Below are 17507 nucleotides of genomic sequence, written 5' to 3'. Positions count from 1 at the left end.
CTTTTGTCCACTGAAGCGTTTCCATTAGAAAGTTCTAAATTGGATTTTAGTCATTTCATCAATCTCCTTAGATATTTTGCTTGCATGATGCATGGTAATAGTTTGACCCCTCACATACAAACAAGAATCTTTTTCATTCCAACCTGATGTGTCTTCCGATGTCAATGTCTTGTGTGACATTGTTGAAAGAGAAAGTTACTCACTGCATCAGTTGGGATTAAATTACTTGGTGCCAGCTGAAACATAATCATCCATGCAGCAATTTAATGGAAATTTTTCCACTTAGTTCGCTTTGATAAATCCAGGTGGTAAGTTTTTTTGGAAAGGCTGTGTACTTTATATTTTCATCTCAGGGACTCCATTTAATCAGCAAAAACACAAAAATCTTTGTGAATGGGTTAAAAAATATTTGTTTACAACCTTGTCTGCAATTTTATGCCCCTGTTGGCCACTCCATAGTAAACTACAGCTGACATACAGTGCATGTCAGCTAAATAAATACAAAACGGACCTGACACTTTTGTAGTGCAGAAGAAACACATACTTTTGTTCGTTTTTCCTGTTCCAACTCTCTCACACACTCCGTACCTTGGCAGCGTGTCTGTGCCAGCGCAGGTGCTCTGTGAAGCTGTCAAAGCTGACATAGTAGGTTTGACTTTGAGGCCCTGCCGAGCTGAAGGCCAAACAGTGATTGTGCTTCTTCACCTCCTCCACCTGTAGTCAAGGTAAATATAAGAGTGACAACAAGCTTTGAACCACTTTGACCACACACACAAAAAAATGAGCTATTTGTAAAATAGATGAGAGGAAACAAGGAACAAAACTAAGACAGGGATGACTAATTTGAAATGACTTTTGTTGAAGCAGAAAAATACTGAACACCTGCAGGGTAGATTAACTCAGTCACCAGGACAGTTATGAAAATATGCAAAGCACACACTCTTCTGACAAACACCTGTGCGTGACAGAGTCAACAAATGTAAGTGAAACGTCCTTTTTGAAAATGCAGTCACACTTGATCATCGGATAGCATTTGTGAATGAATAGCTGATTGAGTATGGAGCTTGAATGGAACACCAGCACACACACTCAGAATGTAAACAAATGCGGTCTTGTGAGTGAGAGGTTTAGAAACAGGGTGTGGCAGGGGTATGACGTGTTCTTTGTGCCAGGCATAAAAGTAGATCATTATTTTCTTGAAAACCCTTGGACCTTATTGGCAAGTAGGCATACAAGGCTATGAATGGATAAAGGTGAATTTATTGAATGCTATTGCACAAAAGGTTAAAGTGTGTCATGACTTCAGATTAGAAAGGAACAATACATTCTAATAAAGCTGAAAACATTCAGATGGAACGAGTGGCTCTCTAATCTGAATTTAATAAAACACAAACAATATAAATATCAAACTCAAACCAAAGAACAAACAGTAACTTAAGGTCACATCTTCAGGTCATTTCACAGGTGGTACGACAATATCATTTTACGATTCGAAGCATAAACCATAAAAGATTGAAACAAAATTGATAAGCAGGAAAATGTGCGTCATGTTTCCTTTACATACCTTCCCGCCGATGAGCGGCAGGATGTGCATCTTCCCAATCTGGCTCTCCTTGACAGAGGAGACAATGAGGCAGGTGCCGCATAGAATGACCTGCCGTCTGGTCCAGCGGTTGACTGGCAGCTGGAGCTTCCCTTTCCGGACGTTGTAGGTCCCTGAAAGCTGGACCCGCTCAGAGCTCTCAATACTTTGGGGCTTCCCTGTAAAAAAAAAAAAAAAAAGAAAATAAGAAATGATTTAATACAAAATACATTGGCAAGTACATAGGTAAATAGGCATGGTAGTGCATTTAAAAGTACATTTGAAAGAAAACCTATGACTACTGACTGTATAAAACATAACTAAAATCATAATTGGCTTTTCTGTCAAATCAGATAAGTAATTTTACATGCATTTATTTATTTATTTATTTTTTACAAATGAGTTCATGTAGTAATGCCTTTCTTAAAAACAGGAAGTGACTATATGGATAGTAAGTAATCTAGATCCGTAGTCCCCGACCTATTTATGTTATTGAATATATAACAGACCATATTCTTGATATATTAAAAATATTAACCTGCTCCTATATAGGGAGCAGGTTAATCCTCTCAAACAAAATTTATCCTGGTTTTCTCTTCCTCACTAGTGACCATGCAAGTCCTCCCTTTATGAACTCAAGCTGGAGACTTTGGCATCACCACTCTTGGGTTAATACGTTGCTATGCTCTAATGTCCAAGTTTAGCATTCCAAATACCACTTGGTAACTTTTTTTTTAGCTTTTGGCTAAGAAAACTTGCAGTTTTCAATTCATGATCTTTTACTTTTAAGTAGTTAAAATAGTAAAAGTAGTGAAAATGAGTATATACAGTATGTGACTTTTATCTATACAAACAACCAGTGCATGGAATCATGTGTTGGTCCGGATATTTGCTACCTGTCATTTGAGCATTAGCTGTCGATAGTAGAAGGCTCGCCTGTCACTCTCAGATGTTTTCTGACTAGGGCTAATAAGTAGCCAAACTGTAACAAAACTGACTTCAGTGACATTTTGCAAAGTATTGCCTATCTTTTGTGTATCTAAAATATCATCTATGCAGAGCCAAAGGTGATAAAAAGCTTTATTACCACACAACCAAGCAAACCAGAGGAACAGCAAAAGATCCATCACCTTCAAGATAAATGTTAGGCTTGGATGGCCTACTTTTGTAGACAGAGTATAACAGTGCTGTTTTACATCCAGTGAGGCACCTCTTACATCATTATTGACTCAAATAAAATTCCAGCTGTGCGTCTCCTTAATTAGGCTTGGAAATCCTGAGCTCCCTCAGTTTTATCCATTTGTCTGCCTTTTATTTTTATTTTATTTTTACCCAGTTCAGTCTTACCACCGCAACCCTGCCAAACCTGACTTTCAGACTGCTTATCAGGCGTTCTGTCAGCTGAGGATGTGTTATCACCCTGTCTAAACACCCAACTGCTTTCTGTCTACCTCCACCTCCACAAAAACTTTTTCAGGCTGGCACGCACTGTACTCCCTCCTCCCCTTCATCAGTTTTTCCCTCCTAGATCTGCCTCCCTTGCCTGGATTTCAATTTCGCCATTCCATCTATAGACTGTGTTTTGCACTTGCTGTATCTCTAACCACATTGTTTTTTTGTATTCAGTCAACTAATATATCTCAATGGTGACGACGTTTACCTCCAAGATGTTGTCCAAAGAGCTTCACAGAAAATAATTTTAGTCCTTTTTATGGTGGACTAGCTCATCGCTGGCACACATTTCCATTGACACTAAACACAGAGTCACTAGGGTGAGCAAGTGTGAACTTGCACATAGTCTTGTTGCTGTAAATAATTCAGGTCTTTCACATGCCAACTGGGGGCTAAGGTAGTGTATGTAGTGCTGTAAGGTATTTCAATATGGTGGTAGGCCAACACAAGCTGATCAAACCTGAACCTTTTTTGATGACCTGACTTTTTTCACAACATTCACATCAATAACAGACAGGAAAGAAGAACTGATTTTTTATTTTTTTTTTTGTAGATATTAATCTTTTGTTCACAGCAGACTCACTCATTTTGAATATGATGCTCGACAAAATGCTGAGCATGTGATATAAAAGCTAAACATACATACTTAACTGCAAGTGTCAGCTATTTTGTGATGTACTAGAACATTTTGAGGGCATATAGAATAACTCAAGATACGAAAAAAATCAATGGAAAATAAAATATTAAGTATCTCATGAACAAGCTGCAGATTATAAAGTAACAACGCACAAAATGTAATATTTTTCAAATGTTTACATCATATAACCATACAATCTTCCATTAGTGGAAAACGCAGCAACAAATTAGTTGATGTAGCAATATTATCAACAATAAAAACATCATAAAACACACCTCTTTGGGCTAAAGTCACATGTCTTGGCATCAAGACTGAACTCTTGTCCAACAACTGAAAGCCAGCAATAATAAATTGAAGTTAATTGCTAATGAATATGTATGAGACGTAATGATATAAACAAGATCTTTAATTGTAATGTGGTGCAAAAAAAAAAAATAAATCCAGTGACCCATTATTAGCGATTTTCCTTCAATATCTTTATTAAAAACAAGATTTGCTTGAGTCCTAATTCCCTTGATTTCTACTGCTGCTCTCCAAATCCATTTACTTGCACTTCTAAACCAAGTGGGGTGTGAAGGCAGAGAAGGAAATTGCAGGTTTTTATTGCTTTTTGAGGACACTTTATTATCACCACCCACTCCAGGTAAAAGCTGTAAAACGACTGGATGTTTGTGTTGCTATCATAATGTGTACACAAAGGTAGAGGTGTTGGCTGATGATTTTTCTTATAAGCATCCTTTTTTTCAAATTTAAGACGATAAATGTGAAAAAAAGAAACAGCTGAGTAATATAAGTAAAGCAAGGTTCCAATTTAAGTTCTACTAGAAAAGTTCTACTACAACTAAAGTTGGGAAAATTTTAAAAAGGTTTGAGGAAGTGGTCTATAAAAAATTAAAAAATAACAGTATATAAAGTACTGTTAATTTTTAACAGTACTTTTTAATTAAACTTTAGTTGTAGTATTTTCACAAAACTGTAACTCACTTTTAATCAGTACTTAGTCGTTGATCATCACCAAATGTTTTGCAAACGCTGTTGAATAATATATTATTATACTAATATTTATTTAAGGATTCTTAAGTCTTATCAGGAAATATTTTATTCAAAGGTAAAAAAAAAATTCACTAATGGAAAGCACTGTTTTACATTATACAGACACAAATATTTACTTTTATTACTAGAAAAAACCCCTTAGACTAAGTCCCAGTTTGCCAAGTTTTTGTCTTAGAAAATAGATGATTAATGAATAATACTGAACATTTATTTAATCAACAGAATGAATACTGCTATTTATAGGGTTCATTCCCCTCTTATCCAATTTGTATTCCCTAATTTTTATTTTATTTTATGGTACCCTTTTTTTTTCTTGAGTGTTTTTCATCAATGTTTGAGAAATTATGAAACTTTTCTGATGGATTTATGTATTCATTTATAAATATCTTTTAAACCATCCTATTTCCAATAACTGTGGTTGTGACCCAATGTAAGACCAGTTGACATTTATGAATATGACAGATCATGACCAGTGATTAGGTAAAAAACCTTAAATTGACCTCCAGCAGCTTTATGTCATTTGTTGGAATCAAATAATGCTACTTCTTTCCAGCAGACAACTATCAAATGATAGAATTTTACTTTAAATCATCCCCCAGGTGGGGAAGAATTGATTTGCGACTAGTACAAAATGTTCAGTGGAAGACAGCTGCAAAAGTATTAAAGAAATGAAGGGGCAAAAAAAAAAAAAAACGCATTTAGAAGAAGCCTTCTTCAGCTGCAAACAATTTTTTGAAAGTTTTTAATCCCTTCAATGTATAAAAAGCTGTATCCAAAATGTCACAAAAGTCTATGAGACGAAACAGGGTTAATGGAACAGACTGTCCCCCCTTCCAATTTTGTGGCTAGCAAAGGTTACCAGCAGGAGAATATTTGCATGGCTGATCTAAGGAAGAGAGAATATGTTGCGTTTAGCAAATTATTCACAAGCTTTTAGCTTTCGTATGTCACATGGGCATATTCCTACTATTTTTAGGCTTTTGTTGGAGCATGCTCACTCCCACACATGCGTATGCACAAAAGACAGACACACACACACACCCCTATGCCTCTTCAAATACCTCTGCATGCGACCACACATTCAGACACGGATACATTTGGAGCTTACAACTATCTGACATGGACTTGTGGGATGTTAGAGGACACACTTTAACAGTCAGACCGTGGGAAAGCATCCTGGAGGAAACAGCGGGATAGGTGGGAATCCCAAGTGAGCATCCTGTGCACAGTGGAGGGCAGGAGAACAGCAGGATGACCCTGCGACAGGGGGCAGGAAATTATAACAGGCATTTGCCGTATCAGAAATTCATGAACTACAGACGCACTTAGGCTGGAAATTTTTTGAGAGCCGATGATGTTAGTCATTAAGGTCATAATCTACGGGGAAATCTATGGGGAATGAATAAGGAGTGAAAGTAAAAATAGTAGGGGCCTACAAGGTGGGTGTGTTTGTGTGCAGAAGTCAATCTATTCCCAGTCTTACACTATGAAGAAGCAGGAGTACAGTGTGTGTTTGTGTGTAAGAAACTAAAGATAGTTTCCTTCCTTTCCCCCAGGCAGAGGAAGTGACGGTTTCCCTTCCACACCGGGATCCAATAACGTGTGTTCACCCCTGCTGCTTAAATACAAACCAAACACACACACACACACACGTTTGTGCAGCTATCTTTGTGGGGACTTTCCATTGACTTCCATTCATTTCTACAGCCTAAACATTACCTCTACCCTTATCCTAACCCTAACCATTATGTACCTAACCCTAACTCTAACCAAAACTCAATTCACACCTTAGTATTAAATCTGACCCCTGACCCAAAAACAGCGTTTTCCCTTGTGGTGACCAGGCTTCGGTCCCCACAAGGAGCAGTTGGTCCCCACAACGTAGTATGTTTCAGGAAAATATTCCCCACAAAGTATTAGAAACAAACGCATAGCGGACCAATGAAAACTAAGCTAGTCAATACCTATTTGGATTTATGTCCAAAACAAGTGTACTGATGTAAATATATAGAAAGAGGAATCTACAACTTAGATCCATGTTATTTTAATGTGGTTTATCTCTTAAGGAAAGGAGGTAAAAATTGGGATGAGTGGTTTCCCATAATTTTAGTTTAGTAAATGCTTAGTTCTAGTTTTTGATTTACAATCCAATCAAGCAGAGATGAGGGTATGTTCTATTTGATAGACTTCACTATGATACATTCATTCTTGTCACTTGCGACAACACTAATTAGTGTTTATAAAAGTACCAAAAGCTCTTGAAGTGAAGCAGAATTATGTTCAAGAGTTTCCAGGAAAACCTGAATATGGGCCGTGTAGTTTTATCACAAGGTAAACAGAGACACAAGTATTTTAGCAGGGAACAGAACAAACGGAACAAGTCATCACAGTAAATAGGGCTGCACAGTAGCACAGTTGGTAGAGCTGTTGCCTTGCAGCAAGAAGGTCCTGGGATCGATTCCCGGCCCGGGGTCTTTCTGCATGGAGTTTGCATGTTCTCCCTGTGCATGCGTGGGTTCTCTCCGGATTCTCCGGCTTCCTCCCACAGTCCAAAAACATGACTGTCAGGTTAATTGGGCTCTCTAAATTCTCCCTAGGTGTGAGTGTGTGTGCACATGGTTGTTTGTCTTGTATGTCTCTGTGTTGCCCTGCGACAGACTGGTGACCTGTTCAGGGTGAACCCCGCCTCTCGCCCAGGACGCAGCTGGAGATAGGCACCAGCAACCCTCCCGACCCCATTAGGGAAGAAGGGTGTTCAGGGTGGATGGATGGTTCACAGTAAATAAAAACAAATGAAACAAAAGTTGAAGATTTAAAGAATGAATGATGCAAATTTAAGACGTCACTAAATGTAATTTAAGACGTTGTGGATGTATAAGATTGCATTTGAGATCATTAAATTAAATTACTATGTTTTAAAGCTACAGAAAAGTTGTTTTCCTATAAATGGGCTCAAAAAATCTAATATTTACTAAAAGCTTTACTTACTCTGATTAAAATATTTTAAACACAACAAAGCAAGACCAAACTTCCTTCTTTGAATATGTTGTGCAGCATAAACATCTTATTAATTATAAACAGTACGTTCTCAGCTGGGAATTGTAAAAAAATAAAAATAAAGAAAATGTTACTGTTGCTATGGTAATTCTAGATTTATTTTACATGATTAATAATTAAGAACAGCTCACATGAACTGAACAACCTGATGTTTATAATGCATGTGCTACAACAATATATGTTGTTTTAACATAACACAAGTAATAGAAGATCAAACATCTGAAAGAAAATGTTAAAACCTCACTTTGACATTTGACTGGCATGTTAACCAATAGTGACATTGTTGTAATCAGATTACTAAATCATGTACATCCCACATGACATGCAAACACTAACATTACTTCAACCACTAGTGCCATTTTTGTTTTTGGCACACCAATCCTTGAGGACTGGAGTTTGACACCTGGTATTTAGGTCATTCATTCATTTAGAATAGCCAAGTCAAAGTCCAAAGATTGATCTATTAAAAATGGTAAGATTTTCTATATCAAATATGCAAATATTGATTAACACACAATAGCCTAGTGGCACATGGCTTTACAGGTTAAAACGCGAGCATCCACATCTGCAACGGCCTCTAATCTGTGTATTTTAAAACACAATATGAAAAACAAAATATTTTAGAGTAACATATAACATATAATCAATTAATAATAAACAACGGTCTGAACTAGTGATGTCTCTCATTTTTCCACATGAGATATTCAAAATAACACCCACGATTGCTTCATTGATCTTTCATTTAGCAGTTCAACACTTCACTACTCTAGAGCCTATATGCAATGAGAAGAATAAACCCCAGATTAATCACTGTGCCCTGCTAAATGCAACCTGACATTGGCACACCTCCGTTTCAGGACTGGGCAAGCCATACCGTAGGGCATCTATGACCCACATAAGTCACAACAGAACATCAACCGACATATATGCAACTGTGACGTGCAGGATAGAAAGTCTCACTTCTAATCTGCAGCAACCATTTAATAGAAGACAAAGTATAAAAAAAAATCTTATCAGACACTAGGTGTGGTGCTGTTGGAGGGTAATAAATAGATTAAAGGAAGAAAGAAGAACAAGATAAGTGTTAAACCTAGGAACGGGAACAGTTAGCTCTCGGATACAACTGCCTCATTTTTCTGGTTCACAGGACGTCCAGGTGTGCTCATAAAACACCAAAATGTATTTGCTTTAAAACGTGGGGGTTTTATGCAAGAAAAGAACGTGCTTCCTGGACTATGCCATTCCTTTATTTACTTCTCCACTGCTCCTCTTGTACTACGCTTGATTTGAGGTGATTACACAGATTCAAAGTGACAGACCGTGCAAGGCCAGCTGCCTGGCAGGGGCTGACGAGCCTCACAAGAAGGTGGCAAAGGCCATCATTGGTGACAGGTCACTCACTGCACTCAGTTAAAGTGCCCCACAGTTTTTCCTCTCGCAATACATTTTACCACTCTGTGTACATTTTAGGCAGACACATGCCTTCAGCTGATCACGTGAAGCACTAAAACAACAATGTGGCTTTTAAGAAACCCTATTTAAAAACACCAACTTTCTGAAATTAGAAATTCCAATTAGTAGGCGCTTAATCCTACAACCCTCTTTAAAAATTCACAGATGTTCTCACACAAACAGGTCAATACAGCAAGAGGGGGCTGACTCTCCCTCGGGGATTGGCAATGTGCTGATGTGTGAAATGTATCAAGCTGTACTTTGCCTAAGAGTGATAAGAAGATGGGGAACATTTGCATGGGAAATTAGTGAAATGTTCCTACATTATCGCAGTGTGACGCCACAGTTGCACAACCTCATCTTGAGTTACCCGTTTTCTTGAATCGAGTTGTGCTCGGCATAAATAGGCAGGGTTAAAAATACAAGGCTGAAGTTGTAATATTTTGACTGTAAAGGAGGTAGAATTAAACAAAAATGTCCAGCAGTCAAAACACTACTCAAGGACACGCTGAGGTGTGTTTACTTAGCTTCATTTCATCCCCACAAAACGGTTGAGGAAAAGACGCTAACTTGCTTACATCATTTGAGCCTGACAGTGAGGTTCTACACCACTTCAGTCCAGTACCATAGAGATATTGTAGCTCAGCATTAGCTTTGGATTGTGTTGGGTGATAAATGGAAAATGTTAGCATGCTGAGATGGTGAACCACATTACAAGCACACATTACGCTAATTTATAAGTCCAACCATTTACTTTCAGTGTCTGCTAAAATAGATTTTCTAACCGTCCGGTCATGCATTACACAGCAGTAATATGCTGATCATCCTCGTGACATTTTAGATTCTAGCAGTTTAGGCTGAAAAGAGTAATAAAACTGCTATCACTTGATGACCTAAGTAATTTAGTCATTTCACTCTACAGTATTAGCAAACTATTATGTACATAAATGCAAAGGTTTCCTACACAATTTTTTCATTTTAAAAATATGTTTTTGTTGACTTTTTATGCAAAATTAACAACCTTCTGGACATTTTTATGTTTTCTGTGGAAGATATCAATTTCCAATTTCCTTGCCAATTGAGATTTTGATTGATTTCCTTTGTTTTCCCAAGCCCTATACCCAAAGTAAAAAAAAAAAAGTTGCAGCTTTTTTTTTTTGCCAACAACCCCGCACAAACACATTCAAAACTGAATCAAAGTACAAACTGTTGGTCCATTTATAGACCATAAGCAGAGGAAGTTCTTAAATCAATTGGTGATGTTTCTTTCTCAAACCACAGTATTGCATCTTGAGGGCATTTACACATAATTGCATCATCCTCAGATAAAACAACAATTCCACAAGGCTCCATAGGATGGACAATTTATCTTGGAAGACTGAATCAGATCACAACTAAAGATGTAAATTAAACAGCATTAAACTGCATGTTTAATGAACATGCATGTTATACACTTACTCATGTTGTATTGTGTTTACATTATCTGTGCTAAATACCTTTTAACAGTAAGTAATTAGAAAACAAGTGACAGTCTGTGTGTGAGTACTTATTTATCAAGAGCACACTGAAGAGACCTCCGAATCCCTCGAGGAAAAGCTGAACAACACAGCTTACTCTGTGAAACACAGAGTATCCTTCAGCTTTAACAGCACCGCCAGGGTGACACCCCCACCACAACCTCAAACATTAATGATTGTGGCCAATGAAACCAGACACTGAGTAAATTTATGTGTTTGCCTGTGACCATGAGACTTTGAGACATCAATCGTTTCCACCAGAGGAGGAGGCATGCAGTTAATAGTTTGATGAATGATTAAATTTGCTCATCTCTTTCAATCTTGTAACCGCAAAGGATGCCATCACACAGGGTGCACATGTGCACGTAGATATTGTACAAAAGAAATCCTCTGTCCAGTGACACAAATCCTGAATCCAAATGAGGTCACAGTCGGCAGCATCTTCCCCATCACACCATTATTACCCTCTCCCCCAGGGGAGAAGAAACTACACAGCTCTCTGCTTTTAAAGGCATTGTGCAGCTTTGTTTTTCAGGTCATCACAGTACCACTTGCAAACAAAGGAGGCAGTGTGAGGAGAACTTAAAACAGGAGGAAGGATGTTGTCTCCGGTGCCATACAGCCAGGGTTCCTATCAGTTACATTAAAATTTTACCCTGTCTCAAATTCATATTTCCAGAATTCTAAGTGACGTTTAGCACTTTTTTAAAGCAAAAAGAAAGTTCATTGCTAACATTTCTACAGTTTTCAAACTTTAAATATGAAATCTAGTAAACCTAAATATGGATTAGAGCAAGGGCAGGAAGATACTAAAGAAAGAACAGGGATTTACACCAGATCAAAATCTCTGACTTTAAATACCTCCTCATGTCAACCTGCTGCAAATCTTTTGCTTATCAGCAGAAGCTAATGCAAACTATGTACAGTATGCAGACAGATCTTATGTTAGCATGAATGAGGAACTACAAAGTTCCACAACAGGCTAGTGAATCACATTTTTCAGCTATGAATTATTTTGTTAGAGAAAAAACAAATGACTAGATTCTCTTGCAGCAGCACAAAAACAGCTACAATATATGAACATGATTCATCACCAGGTTGATGAAACAAAAAGCACAAAAATCAAACTGAAACCTCCTACACAGGGGAGAAGTATTAATGCTTTAGAAAGAAATTACGGGCCCTGGTAAAGGTGTGTGAAAACAGATAGATTTCCCTTAAGATTGCCTGTCCACTGACGTACATGGATGTGTGTTCCCCTCTCTCCTGCCTTCGCTCCATTCCTGCCTCCGTTATGTAATGAGTGTGTTGTTATGAAACTGCACTGGAAAACACAGGCCCACTGATCAGCTACCTCAAAGCTCACACAGACACACTGGAGCTCCGGGGATCGTTTTATAGCCGTTTGTGTGTGTGAGACAGAGAGAGAGAGAGAGAAAGAAGAGTGAATGCAAATGCTTCATACGATCTGTTTGTATGAGACTTCGCTACAAATTAATTGAATGCATAAGTGTAAATATAATTATGACTGCAACTCACAGAGAACCCCACAACTCACCCAATCAGCTCTTTCAGACTAGCCAGTAGTAATTAGCAAACACCAGGTGTAACTGCACATATGTTGAGCTCATTAGACGAGCTACTTCCCACTGCAATGCTGGTAAAATTTTTACAAAAGGGCTAATAGAAGAACGCTGTTGAGAAGAATTCCTGAAGGCGGAATTACAGAAGGAGCAGAAGTTTTCGATTTCAAGGTGATAAATTACAAAGTAAAAAATGTTTTAAATATATACAGTATTTTTATAACAACTAAAGGTAACATAGTTACTTGATTGTCCTATAAAGTGGCATTATGTTCCTTGAAAATACATAATACTGTCCCTTTAACTTTATGAAATATACGATATACTGTAGATATAGATAACATTACTGCAATAATCAATCTTATAATATTTTAGCAGCATTAAAGTTAATTGTTGCTGTCCTGCTTCCACTATGAGCAGCATAACCATGATATCCAGCTTTAAATTTTCAAGTAAATACAGTAATGCAGATAAATGGTCATTTTAATCAAGATTATCATTCTGTGAGAATGTCATATGAGCCCATGCCTAATTATTTAAACATTAATCTTATTTTAACCTGTATAAGACCCATGCGTTTACACAAAATACAAGGTGATTACTGTGAGAAAAAGCTTAGAAAATGTTTCAGTAAACTCTACTGATTAAAGTGTAAACAAACAACACCTACCAAATAGTATTACCTACTCCAATAAACTGAAACCAAACCATTCAGGATTGGTTTCAATTCTTCTGGTGTGTGTAACCAATGTTTTGTCAGGCGCCTTCTGTGACAGATAAGGATCTCATCATGGCAAACCTGATTTTGTAATCTGTCATGCTGAAAACCAAAGTAAATAACCTGGTTTATTCTCAATAAAAGAGGCAAGGGCCCGGTAAGGCTAATTTAACAGTCATCTACTTTTTCTTTGATTTTTAATCAGCTCAGAAAAATCTTTGAAGACGCTGTCACTTGCATTTACAGAATAAAGACCAGGATGATTTTCTACTAAACCGTGTCATATTTTCTATGCTAAAATGCACAACAGTCTCGTTCAGTGGAGCAAAAGATAGAAGCTACTGTATGGAGAAAAAAAAGATATTAGCAGGTCATGAACATGAGAAAATAGGAAATTGCACATTCACACACAAGTTGAACTAAGCCTGCACATGTGTGAATTGAGTTGCTGTTGTCCGCTACTAAACTGGCGGGAGACCCACACTAGTACTAGTTATGTAATGAGTCTGTTTAACTTCCTTTCTCTCATTCTATCCATTCATCTATCCATTTTCTGTGCACCCTTGTCCCTAGTGGGGTCGGAGGGGCGCTGGTGCCTATCTTCAGCTAACATTCCAGGCGAGAGGCAGGGTTCACCCTGGACAGGTCGCCTGTCTGTTGCAGGGTAACAGAGACAGACAGGACAACCAACCATGCACACTCACACCTAGGGAGAATTTGGAGAGATTGATTAACCTGACAGTGATGTTTTTGGATGCACAGTGGCACAGTTGGTAGAGCTGTTGCCTTGCAGCAAGAAGTGCATATACACATGCAACAGCTTCAGAGTTTAGATTTAGAAAAAAATAAAATTATTGCATCTTCTCAGGGGAAAAAAAAGAGAGGGAAAGAAGCAACAAGATAATTTTCTTTAAAACAGAACATTTATGTCATGCAATGCAATAGCTTTTTTATATTCTCTGGGTTTCTTTTTGCCCCCGATGGGCCCACCGAGCCCCTGGCCCCTCCCATAGCCTCCACACTCCAGCAGGCTCTGCAGTTGTCCTCGGCACAGCCTGTGCCATCATGCTCAAGGATACTCCGCTGACAGCTACGGGTCACTGCAGTCCAGGCACAGGGTGGCACACACTCATGAATGATGCAGCGCTGGCCTTTATTTTAACAGTCCTCTCACTAACACTTAAGGACACATAATCAGGCTTACAAACAGGCCTGATTCTTGTCATTCCCAATGACAAGAAAGCAAAGGCAGGATGTGGCGTGCGACGCAGACGAATCCGAAGTGAATCCAAAAGACAGCAAACGTAATGTGTCAGTGCTGAGAGAGCCTCAGCCTGCGGGGAGATTCCAAACAAACTGCGATCTGTGGCCCACATCTGCACTGTTTACACTTTATGTTGATGAAGTTGTATCACTGCAGGATACCATATGGGGTCAGACTACTGGGAGAGCAGATGGAAAATACATATTACAAAGAGCATCCTGCACACGTTTCCATTGTTTCGCGCAATTCCAGAGTAATCAGCGAATGAATCCATATCAAGTAATCAAAGGACGTTTTTGCTTTCAGAAACAATGCTTAAACTACATACAAAAAAGCTCCACTACAGGTATGTAATGACTTATAAAATAACTTCAGAGACTATTCTTCTTATCAAATGTGTGGGGATTAAGTCTCAGATGGGCACATAATGTACACAGATAAATACATTAATAAGTCTGCTAAATTATAGTTTATTTTATGTATAAAAAGAACTATAATGAAGCCCCACACTATGGAAGTTGATCTTCACCAAAAGACTCTAAACACCTTCTTGGACCACATTACAAGACGAGTTCTGTTTTCCTCAAACAAAGCTTATACAAATTCATGAGAGTATGCTTTTAGAGAAATATTCAAAGCAATTTGTCTTTTATAGGATAGATGCATGCATGGATGAAAACATAAATGGAAACCTCTGTTGTTAGGTTGCTAATTAGAACGAAATAAAATAATTCTATAAAGATTAAGTTCTAAAAATGCACTGATCGGATGTTCATGGCCTATTTCCAATTTTGTCCCCATTTTGTTCTATTCTGTTTTCACTTTAAAACCCATAATATAAGAAGATATAGCAACAAGCTCAAATACTTTTTCTAGCCTTCCTGCTCTGAGTGGTGAGTAATAAATTATGTTATTATTTAGATAAAGAGCAGAAACAATTGTTGTTAAACAGGGTATTAGACAATGTGATTATAGGGATTAGATTTTAAACTTCACTATCCCAATATTTGCATATGGCAGCCTCTGTATGTAACCTCAAGACCAGTACAAAAGTCGGCTTCTGATTAGCAAAATAACAGTGAATGAGAATTTTGACAATATTGTTTGAGTATGCAACCGTTTTTACTAAGGTATTGCAGAATGACAACAAAATATACTTACACATATAGTTGGAAGTAATTTTGTTTTTATGTCTTTACAGTGTGAATATGATTGAAAATGATCTTTTTGCTATTTAGGTTCGTTTCAGAAGAGGATCTCGAGACGCTCCCAACGCTTGTTGATTGACAGAACCCTGTGGAGCACCACTCCAAACTTGGAAACCATCTCCATAGGGAATGAAGATCCTTCACTAGTATTTCCAAGGAGCATGTTTCATGATAAAGCTCAAAAAGGTTACAGTATATCTATCTTGTTCAACCCTATTAAGTCTTCCGGTTATCTACTGCTATCAACCTCTCTTGCAGCCTGAATGTTATGCAGACATGTCTTGACATTTAGACAATATTCTCTTTTAAATAGCTTCTCACATATCTGTGCTTCCTTTGAGCCTCCTTCACAAAGTAACAACAGAAGAGTATTGTTGTTACTCTTCTGTGAGAACATCATTTATGATGTTCTCACTGATGGGTAAAATATCAAATCCTTACGTTTCTGATGGCCCGGATACCAGTCAGGGCTGATCTAGCTGAAAATTGTCGTATTCCGGTCACCAATGATTTCTTGCTACATATCTAGTGAAATTGAGGTTTGAATTTACCAACATTAATGTTTCATCATTTTAAAGACCACGTTTTAGGAAATGGGTAGCTGTTATCACAAAAAAGATAAGACTGTAGATATTTTCAACACTTCTTGGATTAATATAAGAGCTTCCCCAGCCTCACATATTATCTTTTCACTCAGGACACTGGTTGCTCATCACCGGTATCACTGTGTCACTTCAGCCTCCGCATTCTGTCACTCAGAAGTTGCTAATAGCCTGTATTCAGCAGCAGCCTGTCTGCAGTCTCCTTCTGTATACAGCTTTAATAAAGCACAGCATCTTATGCTATACAGCAGGGCTAAAAGACACCGAAAATGAGATGGGAATGGGGTATTGTCATCTTAAGGACTATACAATACTCTCAGAGGTTTAGGCTTACCCACCCAGCATTCAACTGCCCCGGGAAGCACATCGGGGTGGATGTAACATGAGAGCAGGGGTGATGGGAGAGCAGCGATAAGAAAGAGGCTGACAACACCTCCCCCTGATACCAAGGCTAAAGAGGTGAGATGTGATCGCTAATTGGTGAGCCAGTGTGCAGCTTTGATGTAGTGCAGAAGGTTACTGCTCTTTGAGGCCAACAGCCTAAATATTTCTGGATAACTTTTATGGTGTTAGCTTGCAGGGATCCCAACATGTTTATCATTCTGGAATCCCTTTTTTTTGTTTGTTTTTTACACCATAGCATTAAAAACAACTTTGTGAAATATGATGCCATTATCTACCATTTACATTGACTTAGCTTTAAAAGTCTTTGTATACTTTTGTGAGGATCTGTGTTTTTCTATGTGTTTATTTTGGGTTTCTGTGTTTCTAAGTCACCGTGTTGTCCTGTCGCCCCTTGATTCTTTCCCAGGTGTGTCTCGTTCCCTGATTACCTCTTGTGTATTTAATGTCACCTTTGTCTCAGCGACTCTGTCCGGTCCTAGTCGTTTGTTGTCGAAGCTGTCTTTCCAGTCTCTTTGTCCATTTGTGTAGCCTGTTGCTACCAGTGCTGAGCCCTATTCTTCCGCTCAACTGTGCTGCCAGGTTTTTGGACTTCTTGGATTCTGTTTGGTCAGTGTATTTTGGATTTTCATCATTAAATTTCATCATCTCATTTCAACCTGGGTGTACAAGCGTCTGCCTCACCACTGCCTCACACCACTTCCTGACGTTTTTTAAATTTATTATTTCATGTTTTCTTGCCATATTTTAATCTCACAAAGTACTTCACTTTGTGACAGATTCTTATATGTGGAAGGTGCTGGAGGGATGGAATAAGAGGGTTAAAAGTTATCAAAATAATTAGTTGATAAAAATGGTGTGGAAGTGGAGCTACATCTATATTTCATGTTATTTTATGTAAATGGTCTCAAATACCAAATACCTGAGTGTTGAATGAGATCCAAACACTCAGTCTAACAACTTGCCCCGATTTTGGTCCA

At 38.0% G+C, this 17507-nt stretch overlaps 1 protein-coding gene across 1 annotated transcript in view; it reads right to left on the bottom strand.

Moving 5' to 3' along the window:
* The window catches only part of phlpp1 (PH domain and leucine rich repeat protein phosphatase 1), a 51691-nt gene that overhangs the window by 18539 nt on the left and 15645 nt on the right, over positions 1–17507 (bottom strand). The window contains exons 2-3 of the mRNA XM_044134373.1: positions 1565–1761; positions 589–714 (exon numbers count right to left, since the gene is read on the bottom strand). Of these exons, the coding sequence (XP_043990308.1) occupies positions 589–714; positions 1565–1761 (323 nt within the window). The remainder of the gene's footprint in view (positions 1–588; positions 715–1564; positions 1762–17507) is intronic.

This window comes from Gambusia affinis, linkage group LG12, assembly GCF_019740435.1.
Source record: "Gambusia affinis linkage group LG12, SWU_Gaff_1.0, whole genome shotgun sequence".
NCBI lineage: Eukaryota > Metazoa > Chordata > Actinopteri > Cyprinodontiformes > Poeciliidae > Gambusia > Gambusia affinis.
Note: the sequence above shows the minus strand (reverse complement) of the source record. Positions and strands in the feature narration are given on the sequence as shown.